This window comes from Cyanistes caeruleus, chromosome Z (assembly GCF_971803275.1).
Source record: "Cyanistes caeruleus chromosome Z, bCyaCae1.hap1.1, whole genome shotgun sequence".
NCBI lineage: Eukaryota > Metazoa > Chordata > Aves > Passeriformes > Paridae > Cyanistes > Cyanistes caeruleus.
Genome location: NC_141732.1, coordinates 38,105,892 through 38,123,931, shown reverse-complemented (window position 1 = coordinate 38,123,931; position 18,040 = coordinate 38,105,892). Strand labels below are relative to the sequence as shown.

General features: G+C 37.4%; 1 protein-coding gene across 10 annotated transcripts in view; it reads right to left on the bottom strand.

Moving 5' to 3' along the window:
- Window positions 1–562: 562 nt before the first annotated feature.
- ADAMTS19 (ADAM metallopeptidase with thrombospondin type 1 motif 19) overlaps window positions 563–18,040 on the bottom strand; it is a 140,428-nt gene continuing 122,950 nt past the window's right edge. For all 10 annotated transcript variants that reach the window (XM_023944865.2, XM_086867040.1, XM_086867039.1 and 7 more), the window contains 2 exons: window positions 3,741–3,918; window positions 563–1,799 (listed from right to left, as the gene is read on the bottom strand). In XM_023944865.2, the coding sequence (XP_023800633.2) occupies window positions 1,648–1,799; window positions 3,741–3,918 (330 nt within the window). In that variant the 3' untranslated portion in view covers window positions 563–1,647. The remainder of the gene's footprint in view (window positions 1,800–3,740; window positions 3,919–18,040) is intronic.

Genomic DNA, 18,040 nt, shown 5'->3' with positions numbered 1-18,040 from the left:
TCCTGGACAGAATCATAGTCTGAGACTGGGGGACTCAGTTTATTGTCTGTGGATATCTGTGGTTATCCATCAGTGGACACTGTGTGGATACCTACGTCACATCTATACACTAGACTCTTTGCAGAGCAAGAAAAGCAACAATCAAAAAAAGCCACATTCCCTTTTTTGCTTTGAGTAGAAAATATGCCTTTCTGGCTTATTTCTCCAGCTGTCTTGCCTTCAGGTTTTGCTCTCCTACATGTTTTCAGAACATACTTAAAGGCTTGCATCACTAATGAGGGCAGAAGACCCGCTGCTGTACACTTGCCAAGCTGGGTGGTTACAGGACTTACCTGAGATAAATTAATTCTGTCTCTTCACAGAATGTTTTTATTTGTTGTTCTCAACTTTCCATATATACCAAGGCTCACAGAGTGACATGTCTGTCTGCAGCTGCAGAGTGGTGCCTAAGCAGAGAGACAGAAGGCACTCTTATTGTAGCAGTACCTGCTGCAATGCAGGGCTTGATCGATTAATCTCCCAGACACAGACGCGCAAAAAAAGAAAAATTCAAATAACAAAATGAGATTTACTTTTTATTGAAAATGTAAAAATCATGTGACTCATGTACAATATTTTCTCATAAGGAAAATCTTTGCTGTTTCATAATGTTTCACAAAACTGTAAAACATTTAATTTTTATAAAGACTTTTTCATTAGACAAAGATAAAACTGAAGTAGTATTACAAAGCTATTTTCTAAATTATCAACAGAGAACTGAGAATATTTAACAGATTAATTAATAAAAGTGGCAGGAGAAAGGACTCTTTCATTTGTAAATCTGCAAAAGGACACACAAAGGTATAGAGGGGCATGGGTATTTTGTTTCAAAACTTTAAAAATTAAGTGACATGTTAAAACACTACAGACGTAGATTCATAGGATGTTACAAGTTCTAGGACTGCATTTCTCTACACTACCTCAAACAGTGCAACAGTGATTCAGTGTAAATCTCTACAGTGTTTCATTGATTTAATACTTGTGTTCAAGTATGTGTCCATGAGAATGATCAAAATCTCTACTTAGCTATTTTAATTTTCTTGTTTATAATATGTTATAAGTTACAGTAGAATATCCCCTTCAGTATGTTTCTAAATCAAATGAACTAATTTCACAATACATTCTGTAATAACCTGTTTAATAGTGTTAGCTTGTTCACTTTGACATCTGTTGCAAAAAACCCAAGATCATTCTGACTCCAAATGCCAAAAATATAATAAAATTAAAAAGGACTTTATTTCCATATACAACAAAACTATTCAGCTAAATTAAAATAAATTCAAGATAACATGACTTTTTTTTTTGCAACAGATGACCTTACTGAAAATAAACATTTAAAATACTAGTTACTATTTTTTTAAAATTCTGATAAATGTATCCAAAAGTGTTCATATAAAAATTAATTATGAAAATGTCAGAAGATAAAACATGTTTGCTGTCTAACCAAAACCATTAAGGATGTCTGGCAGGCAAAAATAAATTAATTTGATTAAATTATATGCCATCTGATAATATTTGGTCTGAAAAAAGCCTGTGTGGGTGTGGGTGTGTGTGTGTTCATAAATAAAAAGATTGCAAAGAGCTGAGAGCTAGCCAGCCTGACAGAGGTCAACTCTTTTGTTGCATTTTTTGCGCATAAAAGTCCCTGCACGTCTCACAGCATCGTTGATACCACCTCATGTCTTGACAGAGGTTCTTCTCTCTTATCACTCTGCAGTACACAGGCCACTGGTCTCCTAGGCACTTGAATGTTAAAGCAGCTGTGAAACAATAACAGCAAAATCAAATCTACATTACTGCCTTTATTACTGAAGAATAATGAAGCAAGAGACAAGGACATATGAAGAGTATCAGGGGAAGAGAAAGGTTAGAGATGTAGATATTGAACAGAAGAAGGAATTCCCTCATCCTCCCGTTGTCAATGTATTCAACATCAAAAGTTGTTCAGGGCAGCTTTATTTACAAATTGGATTAAGTTGCAATGAACTTAATTAGTTTAATGTTATGCAGCTGTATTCTCATGAGTGAGTGGAGCTCATCTTTCTGCCTTGTTTCACTGATGAAAGCCCCTTTACACATCTTATCATAGAAGGACCATGGTACTAAAATTGGAACTTTTCACATTTAGTTATACATATCAAGTATAATTAAATACTTGTGTATGTAGTACGTAGTGCAGACATGGAATTGTCAAAAGCAGTGAAAAACAAGGCACAAGAACAAGACATTGTCCAAAACCCAGCACAAACACTGAAAAAAAAAAAAAAAAGTCAGTCTCAGATTTGAGTTAATCTCCTATGCTAACAAAAATTTATAAAAGAGTTGGTGGCACAATTCCCATCAGCTTTCACTAGCCCTATCCCAAAATCAAAATATTAAAAGGCCAAAATCAATGATATATTATCAATATATTGAAGAGAAGCATTTCATTATGTATTTTGGAGATGTTAACATTTCTACTGGATTTGATTCTTACTCTGACGACACTGATTTGTAGATTACTAATATCAGTGCTATATAATCCATGCTATGAGGACAACACAGCCCAATCTTTTTTTTTTTTTTTACACTTCACATTGAGTCAAATTTTAATTGACACTGTGTTTTTTGTGTGATTCTTTCTGATTCACTTGAGTCTATGATGCAAAGCTGCTTATGTAACTTCCCTCCCCAGAGAAAAATCATCAACAGTGTGGAGATGGCATCTTACTTCCGAAAGGCCAGCTGAACAAAGAAAGATAAAGTACAAAGTGAAGGAACCTTCAAACAGTGAAATAGCAAGGAGAGGACCACAAGCAGCAGAGCAAATTGAAACAACGACTGCTACCCAGAAATGTTCAAAGGTTAAAAACCTCAAAGAGAAATACCCTTCACTGTCTTAAAGGAATTGTTGCACGCAGTCTGAATTGCCGGTCTCATTTTCCATGCAGGAGGAATCTACTGGGCAGGAAGGTTTATCTTAACAAGGGCTCTGGAAAATCAGCTGGACATGGTGTGCTGTCTTTGAATATTCCCCTCATGCTCAAGATGCAGATGAATGATTAGGGGAGCTAATGGTAATCATCTCCAACAATGCACTGGGAAACAAAAACTATCAGAATTAACTGTTCTGTAGTGATGTAATAACAGCATTTCTGTAAGAACAAAAGAGACCTGAATTCTGCCAGGTACAGCAAGTCTCTTCATTCAAAGTAATTTTCCTTCACACATCCTAATACATCAGTCATAGATGTAGATGTAAATGGAAATATCTGTTTGTATTTAAAGAACAAAGAACAAATCAGGGCCTCCTTGATCTCACAAACAGCAAGAGAACAGAGTTTGCAGAATTTGTAAACAGAAATTAATGTCTTTTCTTACTTTAGAAAGGTTTGATAAAATTGACTGGGTGAATATATACGAAAACATATATGTTTATAGTGTCTCTAATATAAATATATTTTCATATGGGATGTTTTGTTTCCTTAATACCATATAGTCTTATGATAATGTCCTTCCTTGGATAATAAAACCCTTCACCATTCTTAGTTACAGTCTCTGATGTACATACTCAAAACCTAATGCAGGAAGATCAGTCTCTGCCTAGAATTTAAATCTCCTGAATACCTCCTGAGTCCTAGACTTCTGTTTCTAAACTGGGATCATCATTAATGTATGGAGAGAAAGAACTGGAAAGATATTTGTCATTTTTGATTGCTTACCTAACCTGGGTGATGTTATTGTGTTAACATTGATTTTCTCATTGCAGGGATGGAGATGACAGGGTCTGTAGGCTGCAGGCTTTTCTGAGGAAAAGCACTCATTGCCATGCCTTCCCGTAATCTTGTGCATGCACTGGATGACTCGAGACTGCATTCCTTTGCCACAGGTGACGGAGCACTGGAACACACAGAAGATACGTTCATTGGAAAGGTATTTTTGCTGGTAATCATGAACATGAAATTGCCATGTGAAGTCAGTGGCTGCATCTTCAGATGTCAGCATTTCAAGATTTATGAATTTTATTCCATTAACTAAATGAAAATCAATTTTAAAAGCACAAATTAATTAGCAGTATTGAAGGACTCACTCCAGCATCCGATTGCTGTCCATGTCTATTTTGCTGAGCCTGTGATGAAACTCAAATACAGCAATATGCCTGAAGGAAGCAAAGGTTACTCTCTTGTATCAAATACTAATTTACTCTTATTAGAGGTAAAAGTGATGGAAAAAACATTCACAGGTACTAGCAGAGAGAAGAATTTTTAATAAAGCCGTTAATTAACCACAGCAAAAGAGCTCTTTCTGCTGAGCAGAGTGTATGCCTCCTGTTTCTGCATCACATCTTCATATTTTCACATGTCTCACAAATAAAACACATGCTGTGAGACATGATGCCTGGTCTTTAATTAATCTTGCCATCTTGCCACAGAGAATGAGGTAAGAAAATAAAACAATTGAGCACTGTAACAAAGGTAACATTCCCTTCCATCACAGTAACATAATATATTAGAGTGAAAACTTGGACAGTGCCATAGAGTTCCTTAAAAAACTATTTCAAACAAAACACATTTTTACCTTTTCTGGCATTTTGTGAACAAAATTTCATAGGCCATGAATTACTTTTCTGTTCACTTGACACACATACTATTGCTTTAACTACAAGTCTATAATAAATTGCATATTGGAATTTTCTCCTAGCCTCTAATAGTTTTGACTCAAGTACCCAGAAATTTCACCAAGTTTTACAGAAATGTTCCATACTTCAATTCTAACTCTATACGTCAATTACTAATCAGTTTCTTGTAATGAAAAATGTAAGAGCTCAGGCTGCAAATTTTGCCACATAATCCTGAAAATGTTTTTCTAAATAATTTTAATCACATAAGTGTTCAGAATATATTTCCTTGGGAGGCCTCAAGAAGCAGCTAAAAAAAAAAAAAAAAACCCTGAAATGAGAAAGACAAGGAGAAGGTGTTATAACAAAAAAATGTTTCCCAGCCTTCCAGTCTCAAGATGGAGATGGAGTACAGTTTTTTGCAAAGGCTGAATAAACTTTTGACTATAGGAAACACTAGAAAAGATTTAAACCTTTGGTTTGGTTATCTATGTGCATTTGAGTGACGTTTGAAACACTTACCTGGAAGAAAGATTTACATGTGCTAAATGGGAAATTGAGGGCTTGCACCCCAGTATGTGCATCTAGAGAAGTCTCTTGACTTCTGTCTCTTGGATTCATAAGACTCAAAGAGAGGTACAAAACTAGGATGTTTCCACAAGGGACTGAACTTGTAACCACATGAAGTCAAACACTGACATTTTACAAAGGCAGCAAGTGGACTTGATTTTGCTCCTGTTCTCAGTGAGTCAATATAGAACTGTAACTTGCTGAGTTAATCAGACACAGCCTCCATGAGCCAGGGCATGTAAAGATACTAAATTACAACACACGGTTGTCTATTCAGTATCCACCACAGTTTAACCCAGGAACAAGTACATGGTTTACAGGAGGGAAATCAGTCAGTACTGAAGTATTTTCAAAGTATGCTATCAACTTTAAATCTGGTATACTGCTGTAAAATTGCATGAGCCCCTCAACAGAACCCCTTTTCTTGAATTCTCTGCCTTTTCTCTGTGCAGCTAAAAATAATCTGATTTCCTACAACAGCCAACATTATGCACATAGTCAACATAAAATCACATATTTTTATACAGAAATACACAAATTTTATCCCCAATAGAAGACAGAACATAATTTTAATTTTGCCAAATTCTGACCACTCCTTAAATTCCTCTCATCATAGTTTCAAAGATATTTATTTTTGGAATATTTTAATGAAATAAAAATTGAGGCAATGGAATAGAAAAATTAAAAAAAGGCAAAAAAAAAAAAGACAAAACTAAAACTACAGCACAAAGAGAAAACAAATGTGAGAGTAAAGGGAAAATGAAGGTGATATGATGAAGCTAGTATGCTGAAGATGTCAAATAAGGAAAGATAATCTCTAAATGTTATCATGGTGATCTTAATTCAGAGTAATATTGCATGCAGTATTACATTTTTTTCCTTCAAATATTTGCATGTTTATCAACTGAATTTAGAGGATGTGTGAGCATGTGGTATTACTTTTGTCAGCTACAAAGAAGGAGGACATGAGCAGGTGGACCTGGTACATAGTATTTCCAAAAATAATTTATCTGCTCTTAGGTTAACCTAGAGTGAATATGTGCAATCCAGATGCCTGGAATAATGAATATTATTCTTGTTTGACCTACTTATTGATATCACAACTTTAGAAACTGACATCAAGGGATGATAAAATCAAGTGTCTCAGTTCATATAGGAATTATGTGGCAAAGCAGGAAATAAAGAGTTTTGTGTTCTATGTTCTTTTATTTTCACAGAAATGTACTAAATTTTAACAGTGCATTTATTCTTATTTTCTAAAAAATGGGAACTTACTAAGTCTTGTAAGATGTTTGGTGAACACTAAGAAGAAGCAGGGCTACCTCATTGATTTGCAATTCAAAACTTTTAGACCCAACTAAGTATGCAAGTAAAGCAAGATTTTTCCAGATGCCTGAGGTTTTAAAATCAATGAGGGGTCTGATAGGCATGCTGTGCTCTTCTATGTCCACATAGCAGCAGCAGAAGTGGTGTCTGACTTCAAAATTAAGAATTCTACTGGCTGGAAGCCAGAAAAAGAAAAATATTCTTACCATAAAAGCTCATATTAGTTATTAGCTATATTAGCTCATATTCAAAGTAATATGAAATAGTATGCAATAGTGAAAGCATTTAGCAGTTCACTTGCTAGCTACACAAACAGTGAGGCTTCTGTGTCCCGGAAGTAGTCTTAAACATGAGTTTGTCCTGCAAACACATCAGCCAACTGCTGCTACAACTGAGAGCAGACACTGAATATTGGAGAATAAAAGTAATTTGTATTCTTCTTCTTCTTTATCCTAAAAAGATACAGACTTGTTCTGACTTCACTAGGAGACATCTGAACTTGTGCAGATCAACTAGATGCAACTTCAGAGCAATAGCTCTGACCCTCATTTTGACACTCATTTTACTCTACATGCATGTGTACATTCAAGCTGAAGCAGGGCCTTCCAAAACTGCCCTCCAAACTTGCCTCACCTTTTGATTTCTCTCACTGAACATATTCAATCTGAGGTAAATACCTTTTACTGGATGTGCAGCTGTCATGTTTTAGGTAGTGCTCGTTGTATGGAGTTGAAGATGTATAGGTTCTGCATATTTCTGGACTTTCTATGTTTAAAACCATAAAAAAGCTTTCAATTTCAAAGGAATAAAAAATACTTACACTTTTATACACTAATCAGTGAATTTAATCTGAAATAAATTTATCTGTCAAAACTGCTTGTATTTTTTGTGTTTATATGCATATATATAAGAATTACAGAAAATTCCCACTCCCAACCAATATGTAATATTCTCATTAATTCAGCAGGTTTCATGTTAATTTAAACCCACAGCTTTTATTATTAGTGAATGAAGAATACATTTCTGTAGTTCTTCTTCCCACCCACTCTATCTCCCACATGTCAGTCACTTGCAATACTTTATTTTTGTGGAGGTTAATTGTATTTTACTTCTCACTATTCAGATGACCTACACTTTAAGGCCATGTAGCTGATTAGCAAAAATTCCTGTAGGACAACTGTATTTCTAGGTTTAGACTAAATGTTCTAGTACACAGCCAGAGGGGGTTTTTTATGTGGCTGTTAATCTGTGCATCTTGGACACAGTCCTAAAGGTACTGTAAAACCATTCAAGCAGCAAGACATGTAAACCATTCCCATTAAAGATTACCAAAAATTCCTGTGTAAAGATAGTTAACAGGGTTTTTTTTTGTTTTTTGTTTTTTTAAAATCTTACCACCCTGTTCGAATTTTGTCCTACTTTTGAACTTCTTTTAGACATAATTTCAAGGACAGAAACATAGGCGTTAAATATAACAATCCTTACACTTGGCATGCACACCCACTACCCAAGATTCCTTCTTTCTGTTCCCCGCCAAAGATATATATTCTGGAGAGAATACATATTCCCAAGGCCAACAGCTGAGGAAGTTGCTGTAATGTGTTAGCTGCTTCCAGCTGGCCTTCTTGAGAAGTAGAAATTCCTAAATTAAGGGAAAAATTGTCACTGGCAGACAGTAATGGTCAAAATCCATCTTTCTGCCAATACAACAGGCAATCACTGAAGAGACTGATACAATCCACAATAAAAAAGCCAATCTGTGACAGTATTGACAGAACTGACTTGGACAATTTATTTTTGAGAATAAGTGGCTCAATAAAAGGTTTTACAAGTCTAAGTAGCATTCAAAGAGGATGATGTGCTCCTAAGGAAACTCAGTGATGAGTTTTACTGGAAATTATTAGCAGAGCATTCCTAATCATTTATGTATAGGTTCATCAGTTCCAGCTTTTAAGCAGTTTCAACCTTTTCATGAAGTGAGCGTAAAACAAGAACAGCAAGCAGACTATAGGAGCAGGATTCATATTTCCTAACATGCTTGCAAAATCTTTTTCTGTTTTATCTTCTTATTAAGTTTGCATTTGAAGGCAGGTAGTAGATAATGTCGTGCAATTTTTTCAGCAAAGGCTTTTTAATGAGTTTGGCAAAGTTCTTAAAAATTACGTAAATTAAGCAAATAATCTGCAGTTTGTTTAAGATTTTTGGGTTTTTTGTTTTTTGGTTTTTTTTCTATAAAAGCATTTCTAAATAATGTAGCAAAAAGAGGGACTGATGGATACAAGCATAGTATGGAGTCTGAGTTCTTACATGCATCATTTCCAGGAAGGTCTTTCTGCCTCCCTCATTTCTGACACACCCAACACCTCAGTATGCCAAATTTAAAATTCAGAACTTGTGCTAAGTTTAGCTAAAAAAAAAAAAAAAAAATCTGCTGTTGGTCTCTTCTAAGTTTAGCAAGTTTGAGTTGTGCCTATTTATTTTATTTTATTTTTTTTCCTTCTTCTGCCCCCTGCCCCTCCATTTTTTCTTTCTAGCTCTTCTTTCTAGAGTAAGAAGAGGCAAGATTCAAAGAGATGAGATTTAAAATGAAGATAGATAGAGCCCCAGTCCCCCTGACAAACTAGAGATAGGGTTTCCATGGAGGAAACCCTCATCACCTCATCTCAAGAATTTGAACTTTTCCTTTCCTTTCCTTCCTTTCCTTTCCTTTCCTTTCCTTTCCTTTCCTTTCCTTTCCTTTCCTTTCCTTTCCTTTCCTTTCCTTTCCTTTCCTTTCCTTTCCTTTCCTTTCCTTTCCTTTCCTTTCCTTTCCTTCCCTTCCCTTCCCTTCCCTTCCCTTCCCTTCCCTTCCCTTCCCTTCCCTTCCCTTCCCTTCCCTTCCCTTCCCTTCCCTTCCCTTCCCTTCCCTTCCCTTCCCTTCCCTTCCCTTCCCTTCCCTTCCCTTCCCTTCCCTTCCCTTCCCTTCCCTTCCCTTCCCTTCCCTTCCCTTCCCTTCCCTTCCCTTCCCTTCCCTTCCCTTCCCTTCCCTTCCCTTCCCTTCCCTTCCCTTCCCTTCCCTTCCCTTCCCTTCCCTTCCCTTCCCTTCCCTTCCCTTCCCTTCCCTTCCCTTCCCTTCCCTTCCCTTCCCTTCCCTTCCCTTCCCTTCCCTTCCCTTCCCTTCCCTTCCCTTCCCTTCCCTTCCCTTCCCTTCCCTTCCCTTCCCTTCCCTTCCCTTCCCTTCCCTTCCCTTCCCTTCCCTTCCCTTCCCTTCCCTTCCCTTCCCTTCCCTTCCCTTCCCTTCCCTTCCCTTCCCTTCCCTTCCCTTTCCTTTCCTTTCCTTTCCTTTCCTTTCCTTTCCTTTCCTTTCCTTTCCTTTCCTTTCCTTTCCTTTCCTTTCCTTTCCTTTCCTTTCCTTTCCTTTCCTTTCCTTTCCTTTCCTTTCCTTTCCTTTCCTTTCCTTTCCTTTCCTTTCCTTTCCTTTCCTTTCCTTTCCTTTCCTTTCCTTTCCTTTCCTTTCCTTTCCTTTCCTCCCTTGAGGAAAGGATTGAATCTGAATGGGCCCTCTGAACTCAGCTTGGAAGTGGAAAACTCTTTGTCTTCACGTGAAACCCAGGTTCCATTACCCAATCTTTTTCTTGGATGAATTAATGAAACAAAATCATCCACTTCGCAGTTTTAAAACTGAGATTATTCCAATTACGCTCGTTTATTCTGTTACAGTCAAGATAGAGTCCAAATCCATAAGAAACCTGAGGCTGCCATTTCACCCAATATCATGGAAGGTATCAGCATTTTTCTCTCATCATTAATGACCTATATCAAAGCATGGACAAAAAAAAAAAATCCTGTAATACCATAACAGATCTAGAAAGCCAAGTTCCTCTATGTGCTCCAGATGTATGTACACATCATTTTAAATTTTGTATTTATACTTTCTATAGATCTATATTTAATACAGAAACACATTCAAGTTTTAAGGCAATTAAAGTATGCCTCCACCTGCAATAGTTATTTATTCTTATTTAGTACTTTAGACATGCTGCTAAATAATATTTGACATCATAACACTGGCGGATTTTCCAAATTTTATCTGTGTTTGTGCACCTCTGCCTAGGCACTGCTGCAGGGATCCCCTGTTATTGAGGAAACAGAAATAAATTTTAGCCATGGATTTGTGGTTGCCAGATGACTGCCTGTGCTGACTCACATATGGACTTATTACTGCCACTGGTGCTTAGCAATGAACAAGACATTATTACATTTCCAACTTTCGTATCTGAGATATGATTGCATGGTGTTTTGGCAGGAGATGACCATCCATCCATTCATTGCAACTATCACACATCCAAACAAGAATCTGGAAACACTTAGATTTCATTACATAATTACCTTTATCTTTCTGACTAATTTAGTTGAGTATGCTATTCTGAACTGATGAAAACGAATTCTTAAAACTAATTTGAAATATTAGTCTTTGAGTATATAATTATATTAGCATATGTGACAATGCTAGCCTGATGCTCAGTAGAAAACTTTGCACAGAAGAGCATAGCTCAACAGCACAAAGAAGTAATTAAAGTATTGTGGTATTTCTAATGAAAATATGGGTCACAGAACCCACTAAGGACACAAAGGAAATTTCAAAGGAGGGAAAATGAAACCCCAAGAAAATCCTTTCTTTTAAAAAATTGTATTTTTTCTATTTACTTTTCAGAAATCAAAGAAACATATGTCAAAAGGCTATTCTGCACAACATAGAATTAAGCACCAGCCTTTGAATATCATCACACTACATAGCACTTTCAAGTTTTTCCAGCAGGTTGAATAAATGGAAGAGTACTTTTCTGATAATGACTTTACTTCCAGTCAGTGTATCTACCAAATTTTAAATAATGAACATCTGAAATAGCAGGTGACTTAATTAAATGGCTATGAAAGATAATAACACCCAAAACATAAAAGCTTACAAGGAAACTGAACTCATAGGACTTTAATTTAGCTGAAATAAAGTAATAAAACCATAGAATTGGTTAAGCTGGAAAAGACCTCAAAGACCACTGAGGCAAACCATTACCTCAGCACTTCCAAGTCCATACAATACCACGTCCCTAAGTAATGCAACTACATTGTATGTCTTTAATTATCTGTAGGGATGGCAACTCCATTATTTGCCTGGGCAGTCTGTTCTAATGCTTGATAACCCTTTTGCTGAGGAACTTTTCCCTAATATTCAATCTAAGCCTCTGCTGGCTCAACTTAAGACCATTTTCCTCCCATTCCATCACTTGTTACCTGGGAGAGGAGACCGATTCCCATGTCCCTACAAACTCCTTTGAGGGAGTTGTAGAGAGAAAGAGAAGGTTACCCTGTGTCTCATTTTCTCCAGGCCAAACAGCCCCAGCTTCCTCAGTCACCCTTCACAGGATTTGTACTCCAGGCCAATCACCTCTGTTGTCCTTCTCTAGACATGCTCCAACACTTAAATATCTTTCTTACAGTAAGAGGTTCAAAACTGAACAGCCTCACCAGTGCCGAGTACAGGGGGACAATCCCTGCCCTGGTCCTGCTGGCCACACTATTGCTGCCATAGACCAGGATGCCATTTGCCTTCTTGGCCACCTGGGCATAGACGTTTAGTTGCTGTTGACCAGGACCTTTTCTGCCAGTCAGCTTTCCAAACAGTCTGCCCCCAGCCTGTAGCACTGCCTGGGGCAGCTGTGATACACGTACATGATCCACCATTTGGCCTTGTGGAACCTCTTACCACTGGCCTCAGCCCACGAATTCAGCATGGCCTGATCTATCTTCACAGCTTTTCGACCTTCATTCTACATTCCCATGCAAGTTGTCTGTGAACTTACTAAGGGTGCACTTGATCCCCCTGTCCAGATTGCCAATAAAGATGTCAAACATGACTGGCCCTACACTAAGACCTAGGGAACACCTCTTAGTGGCCAACTGCCAACTGGATATAACTCCATTCACCACTCACCAGCAATACAGATAGTTCTTAACTCAGAAAAGACAGCACCTGTCCAAGCTTTCCAAGGCTGTCAGCTTTTCCAGGAGAATGCTGTGGGAAACAGTGTCAAATGCTTTCATAAGGACCAGGTAAACAACAACCACAGTCTTTTCATCATCCAGTAGGCAAATAACACTGTATTAGAAGGAGATCAGGTTAGTCAAGAACTGCCTTTAATAAACCCATATGCTGACTGGGCCTGATTATGCAGGTTCAGTATGTGCCATATGATGTCACTCAGGATGAACAACTCTTGACCTTCCTGACAGCACTGACCTTCCTGACCAGCACTGAGGTCAAGCTGACAGGCTGTAGTTCCCTGGATCCTCCTTCCAGCTTCCTCAATATCCTCATGTGGATCCCATCCACTCTCACAGAGTTGTCTGCATCTAAATGATGGAGTAGGTCACTGACCATTTTTCATTTCCATTATGAGGGTTTGGCTCTATTTCCCGTCCCTGTCTTTCAGCTCAGAGCAGAAGGCTGGGCACCTTCAGAACAACTAGTCTTAATATTAAAAACTGATGTAAGGAACATAAAAAGCACCTCATCTTTTTCTTCACCCTTTGTCACTATGTTTCCCTTTGCATCCAATAAAGGACTGATATTCTCCTCAGCCCTCCTTTTTTGTTGGCCATGTATTTATGGCACATTTTCTGTTCTTTTATGGCAGTACGAAGATTAAATTCTAGCTGGGCCTTGACCCTTCTAATTTTCTTCCTGCATAACCTCACAACATCCTTGTGTTGCTCCTGAATTGCCTGCCCCTTTTTCCAAAGGTCATAAATTCCTTTTTCCGCCCCAAATTGCAGCCAAAGCTCTCCATTCAAACAAGACAGTCAGCTCATCTTTCAGCACAAGGGGACAGGCAACTCTTGCACCTTTAAGATTTCTTTCTTGAAGAATGTCTATCCTTCCTGGACTCCTTTGCCATTCAGGACAGCCTCTCAAGGGACTCAGTCTCAGTCTTCTGAGGAGGCCAAAGTCTGCCCTCTGGAAGTACAAGGCGGCAGTTCTGTTGCCCCCTCTCCTATCTGCTTTGAAAACTGAAAGCTCTACCATTTCATGGTTGCTGTGCTCAAGACAGCGTCTGAAACAATTATTTCAAAATAATTTTATAAGATTCAGTTATTTCTTACATTTTTAAAGTATTTTTATTGTGTTCCTAGTTATAAACTGTCAGAAAACAGCAAAAAAAGTGACAACCCCATAGATTAAAACAAAATAATGAAGACCAAACAATAAATATTTTTGAGACAAAATAAGAATTTCATAGAAGTTTATCACAAGAATGAATGCCTAAGGAAGTATTTTCTTTAGCTGCATGAAATACAGGATAATAAAAACATGAAAGAAAAAAAACTCCAGCAAAAATCAGCTACATCCCACAAGAAAAATGGATTATATAAATTTTAACAGAATCCAAGTGAATCAGCTCTAAGAGTTATGTGTTGGCAGATGGCAGAGTCAGAGACACTGAGGAAAATTTTGGAAAGCCAGAGATGACTGTAGAGATGGAGATACGCTGGGCAAAAGAATGTCTAATGCACAAAGTCTCACCACCAGAACACTTATCTACTTGCTGAAAATACACATCAGCCTTCCAGAACATCCACTCTTCAAAGATCCCAGCACCCTCAACAAAAATTTCTGGGAAAGCACACAGCAGATACAGGATGTTACTTCTCTTCAGCAATTCCCAAGAGTGCCTTCCTTCACTTATTATCTATGTTATATGCATATGTGTGCATATACAAATCCTCTGCAGTAATGCATGGCCTAGCACTCTAGAACTCACAAATAGAAAAGTTTGGAAATTTGTATCTGCTTGGATATAGACAGCACTTGAATGGCTTGGAAGACATTAGCAGTGGCAAAGGAGGTGATGAAAAGCTGCTAATGCTACTCTCTGTAACTTCTTCATTTGTAGCTGCATGACATAGCTTTTCTCCTTCGTCTGGCCTTCCGAGAGATCACTAGACCCAGCCAATCATACTTGGTAATTTCAAAGACCACAAACAGCTAGTACTAGAAATAGCAGCCCCACTGCTTTGCTTACAGCAAATGTTTCAGTCTGTAGTTGGAACCACAGAATATTTGGTGGGAAGGAGCATGCAGAAAATTTACAGAGCTGTCTAAATATTCAAAGTCAATGACTGTATACATTGTGCAGCAAGACTGTGGTTGTACAGACACATTTAAGCATGGGCTGCAATTGCCTCCACAAAATTCTGCCATCTTCCAGATATCCTCTTCTAGCTATGAGGGTTGGTTTTCTGCACATGCATCCTTCCTTCTGCATTATACCATCTCTTGTATGTTAAGGTCATTTTGGGCACAAACTTGTTCACTTCTTGATGGAAATGTAAAAGATAATGTATAAAGGTAGTAACCTCTGCTGAAGACCTACTCCTAGGACATACAAGGAAAAATAGAGTAGGTATTATGAGGTGGATTTAAATTTTTTTCCTTCTTTCTTTTCCTTTTCATTATTTATTTGATTATATAGTTCTCCCATTACCATGTCACTTGTCAAGTAAGACAGCAAGCATCTTTCAGCAGGAGCTGTTTGTTTCTTTTGTTCTTGTTTAATTGTGCTTTGTTTTTCTCCAAGGTTAGGAAGGTTCAGTCGTGATGGGAGCTATTGAGATATACTACAACTTACTTATTTTCTAATACAACCACACTTGCAGATAATGCAACTTGAGAGGCAACACAGCACTCATAATTACCTCTTCATTCCAACTTGGCATTCTCCCAAACCTACTTACCCTAAAGATGCTTGAAGTAGAAAATCATCAAAGATATCTTAATAGACCTAAGTGTCATACAGATACTAGAATTTTCCATTTATGTGTGATTTTCTGTGTGTGCAAAATAGGTGATACCTACTTTTAAAATCCTTTAGTGGTTTCTTCTGTTATGAAGGGTGATCTCATTCTGTTTCCCTAGAAGCTAACATGACACTAGGTTTATTCCAGCTGAAATTCTACAGTATATTGATCTAAAAAAACCCTTTATATGAAACAAAAGATGTTAATATTGTTAATATTACAGGACGGTTAGTAATGTATAAAATCTCCCAACATCATTTCATTACATTGATATCTTCCATATTATTTGCTCATGCTTTATTTCTGAAACAAAGACATAACCTCATTTGCTGCAAATTAACTATATTTAAGTCAGTATGAAAGTTATTGACATGGATTACAGTATTATTTTAACTTCTATTATTTCACATCACATAATTTCTTTGTCCATAACTCCACTAATAGTGTTATATTTTGATTCATGGCCAGCAGTATTCCATTCCAAGAATCTAAAAGAGCTTAATAATTTTGGATGGGGATGCAAGGAAAAAAACCTAGGATAATTCCCTTGTCAGTAAAATCATAACATTAAAATCATCCTTTTTTTATTTTAAATTGGAGGAGATCAGTTGAATTTGTTTGCTGTGGAAATTTAGAGGCTGTTTAAATATTTAAGCACACAATTTAAAGGTTGAACATCTCATGCTTTTGAATAGTTAGTAAAAAAAGCTTGTAGGCATTCATCTTCTCTACCTTTACATATGTTCTTTGACGGGGGCAGAAGGCAAGCAAACCTTATCACTGACATCTGCTTTCTGTACCCCTCAGTAGATCTCTTTGCAACTGTCTCCCCCTAACAGATGGAGACTTGATTTCCTTCATCTACACACACACACACACACACACTCACACACGCGCGCACACGCACACACACACACACACAAAACTTTCTAGGGAGCACTGCATGTACTGTCTGAAAAAAGTAATTTGGAATAGACCACAAATTCTGTGATTCATTGCTGTAAAAACTAAGCAGTTGCCTCAGATGCCCTTTCAGACTCAGTGGAAAAATAAGTAGGAGATTAACCTTCATTTCAGTTTTTGCTTCTGCTTCTTCAGGCTATAGAGAAAGTGAACTGCATCCCAACCGTTGGGACCACCATCCCAGATGTCATATTTGACTCCTCAGAACCTCTGGTCTAACACACAGATACCATTTAGAAATTCTGCTGGTGCTCCAACTTTAGCTTCTAGAGAATACATCCTTTTTCCAATCTTCTTTACAATTTATACCACATTATCTTCTCTGGTCTCTTATACACATATACTGTATATCTTCATCTGAAAAATTGCTGCTCCTGAATTCTAGCTTGTTGTCTGGACTTTTGATCCTATTTTTCCTTGCTGAATGATATAATACACTAGCAAAGTTTTTGATTACCATTTTCACTACCCACTTTCCAAATTATTCTCTGTTCCAAAATTCATCCTGCTTCTCATGTTTCATTTATTCTGACAATGGTCTGAAGAGCCTGATAGTATCAGAAAAAATATACACAGTTTCCTACATCAAGTAAAGTACCTTAGATATGCCCTTTGAGTACCCTATGCTGCTGAAATGTGTTTTTTGGAGAACGACTTCTACAGCGATGTGTTCTTTAGTAAGCTGTGCAGATGTGTAAACATGCAGTTCACATGCATTTCGTTTCACCTCTTCTCTGCCTATTTGTTTATACTTGGCTGATGAATGCCTCTGAGCATGATCCTGTCCTTGTATGGCTTTGAAATGGGTAGCCAGTGGGCAGCTTAGTAAGGGACACTGTTGCTAACAACACCTTGCCCTAGCTGGGGCTAGAATAGCTATGATCTGTAAGCATTCCTCATTTTAAGGTAACATACACATTGTCAGGTAGGATATTCCATGGATGGCATTTGCTGGGAAAATACAATGTAATTGGTAATGCTGCTAGGTACTGTCTCTAGAAGCTCAGTTTGAGCTTTTATTCTTTCCTTTCTCATATTCCTCACAAAGGTGGGCACAGAGTCTGAGTGATTGCTGAAGAACAGCAATGTTTAACATATTGACCCACTATACTTTAACACCATTACAGAGTTAAATGTTGCAGACAGGCCAGATTGTACAGACTTCTTTTAGATTAAGTTTGAGTTTTAGGACTACTGTGTTTATTGATCTACTGAAGCTTGGGATTTTGGTCATATTTTCTCTGATCTTGGTATTGTTAAAACATAGAGCTCAAAAACGATTTGATCTTTATACCAATAAAATGAATTAACTCCATTACAGCACTCTATAATTATTAATCATGTTATATTTTCAGTACTAGTGCAATTCAAGCTTGATTTAAAATTATGTCTTAGGAGTTCAAGGGAAACAACAAAGTGAGTAAAGACATTAGGCCTTTTGTTTCAATGTGTAAGAACCATAATTTAAATTTTTCAAGTCAAGTCTTGCCATTAGCTAGAGAGAACTTGGCTCTGCTCAAAGAAACAGACTTCTGTCAATGACAAGAACAATCCAAAAGAGTAAAAACAATGAACACAGAAGGCTGCACTGCACCCATGGGTTCAAAACAGACAGAGCAAAGATGAACATTTATCTGAGCTTTTAATTTGTTCTCACCATTGCAGACATATTAACATGTATACCATGACTTCATGTTGCTATGTACTCCT